We start from the raw sequence: 15822 nt of genomic DNA on the forward strand, positions 1-15822 counted from the left end.
TATGTGGAACAGGGGAAATGTGTTTTATTATTAAAGCACCAGCCATTATTGAGTTGCCTGACATACTTCTGCAACTTTTGGCAGGTGCCCATTGCTTTGATATTGCTCTACCTATGTTCATGTTTTCTTCAAGCACCAATTTAAAGCCCCAGACTTCTGCTCTGTTCCTATCTATCCAAATACAATGTTGTTATTTGCAGAGACTCTGATTTCGCATTGATCTTTCATGCTTACTTTGTATGTGACATCTACACATTACTAACCATGTTTGGAATAAAACCTGATAGAAATTGCAAAATATTAAACGCTCGAGTCAAGTTTTGTTTTCCTTCTATCTCTATAGGGAAAAAGTCAAGTGTTTACGAGAACAAAATATGACAGATTGCAGTTAAAATGACATGTAAATCAGTGGGTAAACAGGTACGGTAAATTGGCCCATGTCTGAGATATCATCTTATGTCTGTAACCTGTTGTATCGTGCTCCAATCAGAAAAGAATGGACCGTCTCTTCTAGAAACATCATTTGAAGCCTGGGGAAAAGAAACGGGAAAAAAGGCACATTAAAGCGGGCCTAGATTTGCCTAGGAATGACAGCTGCATATTAATCGAAAAGAATTCTCAACAATCAAAAAGCCATTTTTCAGCAAAATGTACCCCTAGAGTCCTCATCACAAAGCAAGGGAATACACTTGAAACAGGATTGATTTCATCTTAAAGGGGTGGTTTCTTTGAAAGGCTACCAACTGCAGTTGTCTTATTTGGTTTTCAAAATTATAACAAAATTGTGCCATATTGTGTCAAAAAAGAGATAATATAACAGCTTTTAAACAAATTTAGTAATTAAAGGATCAATGGAAAACAAATTAAATTCTTATGCATAAGGTAAGGAATGGCACTGAATGCTGAGCAGCTTGTAGTGGTAACTTTATTGCACTTGCTGCTCCTGGAATCGTACAATGTAGCAATCTGTCAATCAGTAAAAGCCTGTGCGTAAAATATTATAAGAAATGAAAAGATATTATTCGTGACCTTATGTTTCAAATTTACAGATGTTTTCAATGCCTCATATGCCTTTTAAAGCCTGTGCGTATATACATCTATATATATAAAATTGAATGTATGTCTGCATAATTGTCCTTTATGCGCTACTACGCCTTTCATCCGATTGCCATGAAACTTTGGAAAGTTGTTGAGTACACTCCTGGGAAGATTATAGGCATAGTACAACTATCCTATGATAAATGGCGTGCGTGCGTGCATCGTCGACAGTTATGCCCCCCCACATAGATCGTTTGATTTCCATCATTGCAACTAATTCTCTCACTTCCCGATGTTGTAGAAACGTGAACTTTGGCATGAGCATTGATTATGTCATAAATAGGAAGAGGTAATGGGTCCCAACTCGATTATTCAATTCTATGCGCCAAAGAATTAACGTCCAAATTTTACGTACGGAATCTATTTCTCTCACTTTCCAATGTCATAGAAACTTGAAATTTGGCACGAGCATTGATTATGTCATAAATAGGAAAAGCTAATGGGTCCCAACTTGATTATTCAATTCTATGCGCCAAAGAATTAGCGTCCAAATTTTATAAATGGCGCGTGCGTGCATTGTCAACAGTTACGACCCCCCCCCCACGTAGATCGTTCGATTTCCAGCATTGATTATGTCATAAATAGGAAACGTTAATGGGTCCAAACTCGATTATTCAATTCTATGCGCAAAAGAATTAGCGTCCAAATTTTACGTACGGAATCTAATTTTCTCGCTTCCCAATGTCGTAGAAACATGAAATTTGGCACGAGCATTGATTATGTCATAAATAGGAAAAGTTAATGGGTCCCAACTCCATTATTCAATTCCATGCGCAAAAGAATTAGCGTCCAAATTTTACGTACGGAATCTAATTTTCTCGCTTCCCAATGTCATAGAAACAGGACATTTGGCACGAGCATTGATTATGTCATAAATAGGAAAAGTTAATAGGTCCCAACTCGATTATTCAATTGTAAGCGCAAAAGAATTAGCGTCCAAATTTTACGTACGGAATCTAATTCACTAAATTCAATGTTAGAAGAACGAGTTTCCTTGATTTTCCTTTCTTCTGATGTTGCAGCAACGCGCGACGGGTAAGCTAGTATATAATATATATGATATATATAATATATATGCCTTAATAGTGTCACCTCTGACTTTGTGTATGGATTTCTTACCTAATTAGAGGTTAGATACGACATGCAATAAGCTAAAATTAGGGATGATTTTATGATCATAAGGGGTTGTACTAAGATTACAAGTTAACCCCTATCCATTCAAAGACAGCAAGCAGAGAATTGAAAATGGTAGGGAATTAATATACAAAGTTTATTAAAAAGCTGCATAACTTTAATGTGCAAAATGAGTAGGTTTTATTGACAAGGGGTTAACATGGATAAACAGTTCTATAGTAGAAGATGATGATGGTTTATGGCAAGACTAGTAACATGTTTGCATGTTTTACTTTCACATCAGTGTGAATGTTGTGGATAAATGACTAAGTCTGGGACTACTATCACATGAGTGTATGCGACTTTGCGCATGAATGAGTGTAGCGTTTTGGCAGAATGAACAATTCTTTTTTGCTCGCGCATCGGCTTATTTTACTGTACATTTTGCACCCGCAAGGCATGCTCATTTGCCTTGCGACAACCAAAGACGCACAGATGGAAATGGCTAATTAGTCTAATGAATTCCAGATGTGTTCTTATTCCAGCGGAATTATGAAGTGTCTCTTGCGTCTCCCTGCGTATCGCATGCACATTTACGCACCTCCACTGACTCCTATGAGGACCTTTGTTACGCAAATACGCAGAAAAGTAGAGCAAGGTATGAAATGCGTGTGCAAAATATGGAAATGTGAATGAACCCATTTAAATCAATGGGTCCTATTCTCTGCGTATTGCACGCACCAATTTTGCACGTGCAAATACGTCTGGGTAAAGCTGGCCTAAGGGTGTCTTCACAAAGCCGGAATTAGGCCGCTGGATGCAGCACAGTTGCGGATTTTGCCAAATAATGCAGATTTTTTAGCGTTTTTAACTGCGGAATGTGTGTTTTTGTAGAATTTCTTGTGTTTTCTTCTGCAGACTTTAATTGCGGTATCATATCTCCTGTATGTTAGAAATCTGCAACCACAATTCTGCAAGACGTTGCTAATTCCACATCTGAAAGCTTTTCCGCTGCAGAACAGTTTTGAAATAAAGACTTGCAGATTTCTAATGTTGTTTGCGCTAATATGCTCGCCGCTACAGAGTGTATTAGCGTATGAACCAGTGGTTTTTGCCTTTATTTTGACTATTTAAAACTCTGTGCTATAAAAAAAAAAGTAGGAAGATACGATTTGTCATGCATTATCTTTCTTGCATGCAGAAAAACTACATACAAGATAGGGCAAGTCCTATCTTTTCTCGAGCGTAGTATTAACTCGCGAGAATACCGGTTATGAAAATGGTTTGGTTTCGTCTCGTTTTGTGGCTGGGATTTTTTTGTCTGAAGAAGCCTTAAGTCAAGCAGGATGCTAACACAAAACACACTTCCAAAAGTACACATAAATGGTTAAGAAGAAAAAATGGGCTGCTTTATCCTTGACGAGTCCTGATCTCAATGTAATTGAAAATCTTTGGAGAGAACTAAGTCTGCTGTTGGGACCAGGAGCCTGCGAACATTCGAGAGCTTAAAAGAATTGTAGTAGAAGAAACTACCGGCAGAGGGGTGCAAGGAGCTCACAAATGGCTACAAGTAAAGTTAAGAGGCTGTCAGTGTTGCCAAAGGTTGTACAAGCATGGATTAGTGAAGGGTTCCTTTAATCCCGGCCATTGTAACATGCTATGTATATTCCTTTTAGAAATGACTGCATGTATTTTTGTTTAATGTTACTACACTATTCTAATTATACAAAGTTCATAGATATCCACTTATTTCTGAAAATATTGGGAAATATTTACTTTAACCAGCGTTTCATAGGTGAACTATGCACCTGTGTCAGTGCGACAAATGTATTAAGAGGAGCAAGCATCTTAATACGTTGGCTGTGTCTGGCAGCATATAATGAAAACCTGCTGTAGGTTTTGGGTATAATTAACAGTAATTTTTGGTGTAAATTATAGTAAATCTGACAGATCATGCGCAGCTATGCCCATAGTGCTAGACCCCACTAACTTTTTGAAAAAATGGCAAGACCCAGTGTAAGTGTCCAAAAGTCACAATTTTGGTGCATGTGCTAAAATTGTGACTTTTATATGTCAGAAATCTGGCAAGCAAAAGATAATAAATATGCCACATTGTCTTTGTTTTATACTAAACAATCAAGGATGCCCATAATGTTGGCCACAACCGTATCTGCGCTCTCCATTCTTTTAAATGGGGGATTTGGAAACAAAGGAGTTCACCAATTAAAAACTGAAAATTCAGGAGTCACAGCAGTCAGACATTATATGCCTCCCCACTTCAAATAGTCTTTCAAAAATGAGTTTCTCTGCATTATAATACAGCACAAACTGATTTTTTTAATTCTGCAAACGTACTGTTTTGTTAGGCAAGGAGTATCACTGGTGACCTGCAACTCTCTAGTATGAGAAACTTGCGGATCAACCTCCTGTATTCCAGCCAACATGGGCTGGGTCATAAAGGTTAACTGCATTCCCAACTAAATTTCCACATTTACCATGAAATTAAAGAGTGTTTTTGATAAATTTCCATTGATGACCTATCCTTAGGGCTGGCAGAACAATGAAGCCATTAGCACTTGAGGGCTTACTCACACAAACGTATATCGGACGGCTGATATACGTGACCATCTGATGCATTGGATTCCAATGTATCACTTCAGTTTGCCAATTTTCAGGTGTGTAAAAACGGTTGGCCGAAAAAGATAGCGCATACGGTGTGCGCATTCTGGTCGCCCGTTTTTACGCTGGAAATATCTTTCAGACGGAATACGGTGGCCGGTCCCATAAACTCCTAGGGGAGCTGCCGAAAAAGGGAGGTTGGAGGGAATTCAGCAGCAGCTGTGCTAAACTCCCTTCCCCTTTCCGCCCCTTGCCGGCTGTTGGCAAAGAGAGGGAGCAGGTCGTGGCAGGAGATTAGCACACTAGCTCCTAACCATTACGCCCACTACTTTTGAGAACAGCTGGCAAGGGGCGAAGATGGGGAGGGAAGGGGGAGAGAGTTTAGCAGAGCTCAACTCTCTCCTTCCACCCGACAGTATCCCGGGCTTGGCATATACTCACTGCACCCAGGCCGTCTGAATGGGCGTATAAACGGGAGAAGCAGCCACGACTTTGTCACGGCTGCCTCTTTTTCATGTGATTGTTCGACGCGTCTGACCAAAAATCGCAGTGGCCATGTGAAGGAGCCCTGAGGCTGTGCATGTTACACCCTGAACTTGCCATAGTTATGACTTAGCTGCAGTAATCCCCATTCATTCTGCTCATTGTTGGGAGGGTTAGGTCCCCATCACTAACACATTGCAAGACTATCCTAAAGGTGCCCATATGCCTTCAATAGCTGCCAAATATTCATCTGAGCAACAGCTATTTCTCCCAACTTTAAAATTGGTTGCAATTGAACAACTTTTCACTAATGTGCATGACGGCCTTAAGTCATGGGTCATTAAAATAGATAGATAGATAGATAGATAGATAGATAGATAGATAGAAAGAATATAGATAGATAGATAGAAAGAAAGAAGATAGATAGATAGATAGATAGAAAGAAGATAGATAGATAGATAGATAGATAGATATGAGATAGATAGATAGATAGATAGATAGATAGATAGATAGATAGATAGATAGATAGATATGAGATAGATAGATATGAGATAGATAGATAGATATGACATAGATAGATAGATAGATAGATAGATAGATAGATAGATAGATATGAGATAGATAGATATGAGATAGATAGATAGATATGACATAGATAGATAGATAGATAGATAGATAGATAGATAGATAGATAGATAGATAGATAGATAGATATGGGATACATAGATATGAGATAGATAGATAGATAGATAGAATAATCTCCACTATATGGATTTAGAGAACCTAAAAGAAGAAACAAAGCAGTTTGCCTTTTCAGCACACATCCTGACATGTTCAGTGAATTATCTAGAATGTATTTAATCAATTACAACTTAGTAGTATACATAGTAATTTAGTTGTTTAACTCCACGTTAATTAGACAAGTCCTGGCTCCCTCATAAAACTGGCAGGGTAACTCCACAGACAATTTTATTTACAATGCAGTCATTTTTAAAATAATTACTTCTTCATTAAGTGCTGCAAACAATTTACATCAAAGAGGAACTGAGAACGTATACTTCACAGTCTTTACTAAACTTTTATAATTGTGCTAATTTGGGTTATTTAGTGACGCTGCTATAAAAGGTTCACACTGCGGTCTTTTCAAACAAACAGTCCTGCACACGCACATCCCAGCACCAGAATGAAGTGGCGTAGAGGCCAGAGTGCCAACTATGGTCATTTGAAATGTATACAAAATTTATTGGTTCAAGTGCCAAGAAAAACATTCTAATCAGTCAGTTTCCTCTCATTAAATGTTAATTAGTTTGACATAAGCTTCCTGCAGAGGAAAGTACTGGGTACTTACACATCATTATGAAAGAGACGGATTGCAGTAGTGTAGGGAACAAAAAAGATAGGCAAAGAAGAAAAAAAATGCAGCTTTTATTTGTGTAAGACCTACCCTTTCTGCCTGGAAGCTCTTCCTGAGCAAGCTTCAGAAGAAACTGAAATACAAATAGGATTATAATGGATTACCTCATGTGCTCATGTCTGTCTTCCCAGAGCAAATAAAACAATTGTTCAAAACAATTAAATAATTCCCTCACCAGTTTGTATAGATTGGAGCATTTCCAGTATATCGCGGTGGGCCTCTTATTACCTCAAAGGCTTCATATTAACCTCTGGTGGGCATCACACCCGCAGCCCTCTGTTGCAAATAGGTCACTGATGCTGCAGCAATTACCAGACCCACAAGTAGGCTTTAGTAATGCAAAATCACATATCAGGCTATTTTATTCTATGTGACTATTGTAGAATTATGCTTAATTAAATACAATTATATACACACAATACTGGAAACAGAAAACTGCACTCTGAGGTACAGCTATAATTTATTCCTCCTACTAGGGCTGATAATGGATACAAGTACCAAAATAACTCATTTGGCAACTTTGTCATGGGGGTATCAAATTATACATCAAGAGTCAGTTTCTTGGAGGATGACAAATTAATTGAGTTGACATAATCATATGACACTAGCTGAGATATTTTGGTACTACTCTATCTCTTGTCGCTCATCTCCACCCCTTGAGATGGAACACTAATATAAGGATACCTATCTCTTACTGTTCTGTATGTACATCTTCATAATTAGTACTTGCATTTGTATTATTCTTTACCCGCTGACTTGTTATACACTCTGGCAATCAGGCAATCAGAATAATGCCTGGATCACCGACCCTTCTGGAGTAATCAGTGACTACATTATGATTAATAAAGGCACCCAGGCTCCTCTTGTACTCTTTTATTGAGTTTGCCATGATCACATCCTCAGAGTTCCAGAGTCTCACTGCTCTTACAGTAAAGAATCCCCTTCGATGTTGGTGTAGAAACCTTATTTCCTCTAGGTGTAGAGGATAGCCCCTTGTTACAGTCACACTCCTGGGTATTAATAGATTGTGTGAGAGATCTCAGTATCGATTATATACACTCTGTCAAAAAAAACATGCACTTAGAAGGAGTTGTCGTTTTGCTGCCAAACTAAGCATTCAGTTACATCTCAGGCAGATATGCAAATGAGTAGAGTTGTAGAGTGATTAGATGAACGGTCTTGCTACCTGAGGCCCTAGAAGTGGTTCGACCCTTGGTTATTACAAAAGTCTCTCAGAGGCTACTTCTGTTTAGTGGATCTCTTTTTCCGCTTGTGTAGAGCTTGTTGACCGCTAGGCGCCTCTACAATGCATAGAAGAGATTTCACCCAGTTATCAGAGTTTGACAGAGTGCACATTATTGGAATTCAAGAAGCTGAATGGTTGTATCGACAAATTGCCTGCAACCTGGACCATTCTGATTGGACTGTTACTAGGTGTTGGGACCAGTTGATGCGTAAGTGCACACATACAAGGCATCTGGGTGCAGGATGCCCTTGACACACCTCTAGTAGAAAGAATTGTCTCATCATCCGACAAGCATGAGCAGCTCTAACTGTTTCATTGTCCACCATCCAGAGACAGGTGTCACTATCATTACAGGTCCCTGTGTCTCTGTAAAGCATTTCCAGGTGCTTGACTAAAGGACATTTAGTTTCACGGAATCCGTTACATGTTCTGCCTTTGACCCAGCATTGCCTCTGTTTGCAGTGATGTCATGAACGATAAAACTGGACTGCTAGGGAGTGGAAGTGGGTTGTTCTCAGAGATGAATCCAGGTTTAGTTTGGGCACTGATGTCGGCCGTGTTGATGTCTGGGGACCTAGGGGTCAGCACCTCAATCCTGCCTTTGCTGTGGAGCTGCACACTTCCCCTACTGCTGGTTTGATGGTCTGGGGAGCCATAGCATATGACTGTCAGTCATCTCTATTAGTAGTACAAGGGACAATGACAGCTCAGCGATATGTTTAGGACATCCAGCACCACATGTGTTCCTCTCATGGCAAGAGGCATTTTACAGCAGGATAATGCTCACCTGCACACAGCAAGGATGTCACAGGAATGCCTCCACAACATTGTCACACTTCCATGGCCTGCCAGGTTGCCAAATTTATTGCTTGTAGAACATGTATGGGACCATCTGGGACACCAACATCGCAAGCTATGAGTTTGCTCAATCTAAAGGTTCAGATACAGTAAATGTGGACCAATTTTATGCAGGATACCATCTGAAACCTGTGTGCCTCCATGCACGTATCACATCTTGTATCCAAGCTAGAGGTGGCCCAACCAAGTAGTAGAGCCTGTTTACACAGGCCACTGTCATTCAGTTTTTATGCCTGCCTAAACTGATCCATGAAGATAAACAAACAAATTATCATTGGTCATTCCATTGCTAGTGGCATTTACAGTGATCCACCGAGAATCTGAACAATAGCTGTTCTATGTAAAAGAACCCTAAACTGTTTTTTTTTTAAACTAAATAATCCTAATTTTGATAATCAATCTGGGTATTGTAGTCCATCAGTCCCTAATCCTATTTCTTCAAATGTGGGAGGAAGCCAGGTGTTATGTTGTGCTGCTGGGATCTGTAGTACTAAGGTTTCTAGCAGAACAGCTCCACAGGTGTGAATGATTGTGCAGGCTGGGTGTGGTGATCTCCTGCTAGCCAATCCCCTGGGTTATTGCTCACATATAAACCTGCTTCTGTCAGTGTCTGTCTGGTGTCCAGTGTGAGCAGTCATTTATCCATGTCTGTTACAACTTGCTGTGTGTTTGGTGTTCAGGGTGAGCAGTCATGTATCCTTGTCCATTGCAGCTTGCTGTGTGTTTAGTGTTTTGCTTGTTCATGTCCGTTTGTATGTTTTTTTTCTGTCAGTTGCATGTCAGATTGTACTGCTCAGTTTGTTTGCAATTACTGCGCTGGAGTGGCCCTTACGGTCCTCTAGTAGATTTGTCTTGCTATTGTAGGGACTGCGAGACGTGAGGGGCCTTGCTGTGGCCTTGCAGCTTAAAGGGGTTGTCCCGCGCCGAAACGGGTTTTTTTTTTTTTCAACCCCCCCCGTTCGGCGCGAGACAACCCCGATGCAGGGATTTAAAAAAAAAAATTGCACAGCACTTACCTGAATCCCCGCGCTCCGGTGACTTCTTACTTACCTGATGAAGATGGCCGCGGGGATCTTCTCACTCGGTGGACCGCAGGGCTTCTGTGCGGTCCATTGCCGATTCCAGCCTCCTGATTGGCTGGAATCGGCACGTGACGGGGCGGAGCTACACGGAGCCGGCATCCAGCACGAGCAGCCCCATTGAAAAAAGAAGACTGGGACTGCGCAAGCGCGGCTAATTTGGCCATTAGACGGCGAAAATTAGTCGGCTCCATGGAAACGAGGACGCTAGCAACGGAGCAGGTAAGTAAAAAACTTTTTATAACTTCTGTATGGCTCATAATTAATGCACAATGTACATTACAAAGTGCATTAATATGGCCATACAGAAGTGTATAGACCCACTTGCTGCCGCGGGACAACCCCTTTAAGTTTATTGGCCAATGTATGAACCAACTCCTCGTACTTTTATAGCTATAACATCTGCTTATGTGTACAGGTATGCAAGGTGAGTGTTTTGGTCATTTGTCAGTCCCTATGTTATTTCTGTCCATCAGTCCAGTCCGCACTATGCACTTCTCTATCCAGTTGGTGTTTCCATCACCATGTCCAGTCTGAATTCCGTTTCAGGTTCCCTTGTTTGTGTTATACGCCAGCCCGTTTCGGGCACGTTCACATGGGCCCAGTGCTTATTTGCCCACACGAACGTAACACCAGGGTACCCCGAGAACCCATTTTCACATTGGAATTTCTCCCTTACTTTCAAGTTTCTGCTGCTTTTTAAGGGCAAGAATAGTATTGTCCACACCACTGTTTTTGCCACCAAAAATCAAGAACCATGTCAAATTCAATTAGAAGTCAGTGGGGTCTATCAGGGTTCATTGGAATCCGTTTTAAATCCAATCCACTATAGCTGTCATGTCAGTGCTTTGATATGAAGCCATGCTGCTGGTGAACAGAAACTCATCGCAATGAGAATATGAATGCAGATATAGTGCCATTTGGCATTGGAACCCAAAGCTGTGGGCTATGTTCATATGGTCATATTAATATTGTTTTCCTTTCACATTTTTCTTCCATGCTGAATAGCATTGGCACCCAACAGACCCTACTGATGAGATCTGTTGGGTACCAGCTCAATGTCCACGGTTTCGATGGGAAAATAATGCTCCATGCAGCGCTATTTTTCATGTCAAATATGTTGGGATCTGAGTCAGAGGCTCCTAACTGAGTCACTAATGCAGATGGGAACAGGCCGTAGTTCCTAAAAAAAAAGGCACTAAACACGAAGTTACTTGAACTTCAGTCCCATATTACAAATAAACCTTCATAACTAACTTCTTGTAATATTTCTTAACTTCTCTGACACTGTTTTCCTCTGTTCACGCTCCTTTGGTGTTTGGAAAGTAAATTCTTCCAGGTCCGTTAAGAATGAGGCAGAAAATGGGGGATGGGTAGACAAAAATGAATGCTGTTGAAACACTTAACCTTTGCCAGATTTCACAACTAGCTATGACATTACAACTTTGCTAAAATTACAAATGGAACCCCCTAATCCTTTGAGGTTGAGAGAAACAGATTTGGTATCTGCTCCTTTTCGCACACATCTGTCCCTCTTTATAGAATTTCCTTCTCTTAATGCATCGTGAAGTTTGACTCAGACACTATTAGCCATGTTTATCCAAGGAAAATGTCAGTTTGTTTTTTTCTTCAGTGAGCTAAATGATTTCTGACTTTTATCCCACTTATGGATGCTTGTTAATGGCGTATTATAACACACAGTTAAAGTAAAACAAACAGAAGAACTTATTATATATTACTGTATGTTACAAAATAGGAAATGAAACAAGACAAGAAGATGAAGTACATAGGAAACTGGACACCATACAAAATGACACACAATATTAGGAAGCGGGATCCGGTTACAAGTATATGGGATTCTTTCAGATAAATAATTCAAAGGAGAGTCATATTTGAAAGAAGTAGAAAAAACAAAGGAATTGGGCAACTCCGCCAGACACTGTGCCTGTAATTAAGAGTCGTGTCATAAGAAAACCAGTGTGATAATCCAGCTGATTAATGGAGGGGTCAGAACTACCTAGTTCTCCTTCCGTTGTCCTCAGTACTGTATGTATACGTGCCTACAATAAGAGAAGTCTCATAAATTACACATTATTATGTTACAGTGCTTATTATTTAGAGTACATAATCCAGAAAGAATCCCAAGGCATTTATTTCCTTAGTAGCACATAGAAGCTAAGATAAATGGTACCAAGGTTCTAGAACAGGGGGATTCAAGTCATAAGGTGACAGTGATATCTTGTGGACACGGTAAAGGTAAAAATTGCACCCGCAGCACCACACAAACACCTATCGTACTCCAAGCTGGGCAGGAAAAGGTATGCAGAGCCAAGTTAGGGATCCAAAACTAAGCCCCCAAAATCAGTCTAAACAAAAGAAAATACTTGGCAGCAAAGGTGGGTGCAAAGCAGCAATCAAGCTTTTATTTTCCCAAGCTACGTTGCAACCTCCACTGTCTTTTTCAAGCTGATATCCTGTGGATTTATAGACGCATATTAAGAATCTTGGTTTGAACTATGTGTATATGGAGTAAGCATCACAGACCACAGAATAACACATGATAGATATAAATGCAGCCTTCTATTCTAGCAAAAACTACTGTTTGTTACACCATTGTGGTATTAAAGGCCTTCTACAAGCCAGGGTTGCTTACCCTCCATAAATTTGCAATCTGTAAAAACAGTAGACTTGTGAATAGTGATGAGAAAACTTTTGAAAAGTTCAACTCGGCCGGTTTGCCAAACTTTTGTGAAAAGTTTGGTTTGGTCCGAATTAGTTTAAATGAAACCGAAAGTTCACCAAAACCCCTAAAACTGATGTATAACACTGTTTAAGGGACATAAAAGGCCTGTATAACACAGGGGGGCATGACCCTGTTACACTTTTAATGTGTGGTATGCTATTGTCTTGGGCTCCAATAGGGCACAATGTGTTTATTGCTATTATTTTAGGAAACACTATCTGAGACTATTTTATACAAAGATGCAGTCTGTGTGGCACTATTATTTGGGGGGCGTAATACAGTCATAACATCATTAAATCTGAGGTACGGTACGTGGGGGCACTGTGCCACACAGCAGTTACAATCAGGTTGTGACAGGAACATAATTGGCAGTAAAAGCAGGATGGAGAGAGTCCTAGAAAAGTGAGCGGTCAAAGATGTCTGGGCACCAAATTCTGCAAACGCAAGTTGTCGCTGGAAGAAATCTTCATGATAGTCAGGCCAGATGAAAAACATTGGAAAATTGAGTGACTCCAGTCAGAGAAGATGTCACCTATGGGTTGCTGGATATAACTGCACTGATTCTATTACATGTTCTTCAGAACATCTTTGTACAACTGCTATCTACTACTGTACAGTCACTGTATGGTAGTAATATTGGCTCTTTATCTAGTGGTTTTTATTTAGCAACAAGACGGGCAACTAAATTGATAAACAGAAAGGGAGGGCTGGAATACCCAGAGAGGCTATCGAAATTGGGATTATTCACCCTGGAAAAATGACGGTTAAGGGGCGACCAAATAACTATATATAAATATATTATGGGACAATACAAGGATCTCACATGATCTGTTTATACCCAGGACTACAACAGTAACAAGAGGGCATCCTCTATGTCTAGAGGAAAGAACATTTCATAACCAACACAGGAGGTTTTTTTTACTGTAAGAGCAGTGAGACTGTAGAACTCTCTGCCTGAGGACGTGGTGATGGCAAAAATGATGGAGGAGCTTAAGAGGGGACTAGATATCTTTTTAGAGCAGTACAACATTACTGGATATAGACATTAAATACCCAGAAAGGTTGTTGATCCGGGGATCTTCCGACTGCCAGACTTGGAGTTAGGTAGGAACTTCTCAAATGTTGATCCAGGGATTATTCTGACTGCCATTATGGAGTCGTGAAGGAATTCCCCCCCCCCCCCAAAAAAATGGGGTAAATTGGCTTCTGACTCATTGAGTTTTTTTGCCTTCCTCTAGATCAACAAGGTGGGGGTGGTGGGTTGAAACAGGCTGAACTGAATGGACATTTGTCTTTTTTCAGCCTAGCATACTATGTTACTATGTATATAACAGTATGGAGGTAATATCTATTCACTGTATGTTTGTAATGGTACTGGTATAATGGTATTATTTGATTGATTATATATATATATATATATATATATATATATATCTCAAACTACTAACGACCACTTGTCCATTAGTATGTATGCGAGTGCTTCTGATGCTTTGCCCCTGGTGATGTAGTGGCCCAGTACATTCTTTCCTGGCCCCCTCCACAGTGTCATACATGTATGTCTCTGTGTAAAACTGTCTTGTCATTCTGTTATGTGTATTGCACAGCTCCAGCAAAGGAGAGGTTAATATCTGCAAAGCATGAGCTGACTGTCTGTAAATGTATTAATTCTATCCTGTCACGTGATGTGAGTGAGGCTATAAATGTGAGTGCTTGAAAGCGGGAAAAGGACTTCCATTCTCTGGAGCTGAGAGAGCAAAGCACAGAGGCACATGAGGGCACCTTCAGCCCTCATGTGTTGAAGATGGAGAAGGAGGAGAGATTACCCGAACGCAAGGATCAGCATGAGCAGTGAGTGAGCCCACCCCAGAGAGAGAGCGTGAGCCAGTCCTAAGTCTTTCCTACACAAGGCCCAGTGCAGAGGTACTCTTCTTCTCAATTGTTTACGCCCAATCGTCCTGAAGTCTGGGATTGCTGTGTGAAGGTACTTAGTCTGTCTGTATATAGCCCTAATTCTTCCTGCACTTGGAATACTGTCTATTTATGCCTTGTATTGTGGGAGTGTTTATTCAAGTAAAGTTGTTTTAGGCCCTGACCATTCCAGGGACCTGAGGTATTATATCACTGTTGGTGGGTCATGTTCATGCCGGTGCGTGCCGGAACGGTGGTGTCACCCGTTACAACCTCATCACCTGTTCTCCCATTTGTTGGACATCCCCAAGCCGGGGGTGTCCGCAAGAGGCCCAGTGCTGCCCTGTCCTTGGCTGCGTGCATCCCTCTGGGAGGGAGCATGGTAAGTGCTGCCATGACAAGCCAGCATCTTGCCTTCTCAGCTTCTCAGTGTATGCCATGTGTCCAAGGTCAATCTTTGGGACGCTGCAGTGACATAATCGCTCCGCCCCTGATGACATCATCAAAGGTCCTACAACATATATAAAACACAGAAATTGACCGATAGAACAACACAGTTAGGGCTCTTGGAAGGGAAGGACAAAAATAACAAAATGAGAATACAACTAAGCTGTTATTATCTCAAACACAACTCAGTAGTCCTGATAGAAGACACTGACCTGCCGCCACCCCAGAGATCCGGTGGGCTGAAGGACCTGCGGTGATGTCACTGCTATGGGAGGATCCATTCTGCAGCTTGGTAGAAAGTACTGTACACTGGATAAGCCAACAGCAGCTACTACCGTGTTTCCCCGAAAATAAGGCACCCCGAAAATAAGACACATTAAGAAATTTGCAGAAATCGCTAATATAAGGCACACCCCGATAATAAGGCATACTAAAGTGTGCAGGCAAGTCAAGAGGCCTATCCCCTGCTGCCATCCCCGTTGTCTCCTACCTCCTCCTGTGCTGTACGAGTGTGCTGTTGTAAGCTCCCCTTGCTGGCTGGAAAATCCCATACTGTCGTTCTCTTGCTGCTGCACACGTCTGCTGTGATGAGCTCCCCCTGGTGGCCGGAAGTTGCAATACCATCCCTGCTTACAAGTGGTACAGGAACTTCTGTCTGCAGGTACGTTACTTTTTTATGGCTCTGTGTGAGTCAGGCAACCATATGTGTGATTCTTAAGGCTGGGTTCTCATAGAGTGTATTTCCAGCCTTAGGGGGTGAGCATTACAGTCTCCAGACAGTGTGTGGGAGCCAGGTACCTTACAGCTCTTATTT

The 15822-nt window shown here is 41.0% G+C and overlaps 1 protein-coding gene across 1 annotated transcript in view; it reads right to left on the bottom strand.

Moving 5' to 3' along the window:
- Positions 1-15822, bottom strand: part of LOC136610626 (uncharacterized) — a 209558-nt gene that overhangs the window by 44168 nt on the left and 149568 nt on the right. Inside the window, exons 6-7 of the mRNA XM_066589840.1 lie at positions 6758-6800; positions 468-530 (exon numbers count right to left, since the gene is read on the bottom strand). Of these exons, the coding sequence (XP_066445937.1) occupies positions 468-530; positions 6758-6800 (106 nt within the window). The remainder of the gene's footprint in view (positions 1-467; positions 531-6757; positions 6801-15822) is intronic.

Source organism: Eleutherodactylus coqui, chromosome 1, assembly GCF_035609145.1.
Source record: "Eleutherodactylus coqui strain aEleCoq1 chromosome 1, aEleCoq1.hap1, whole genome shotgun sequence".
NCBI classification, from domain to species: Eukaryota; Metazoa; Chordata; class Amphibia; order Anura; family Eleutherodactylidae; genus Eleutherodactylus; species Eleutherodactylus coqui.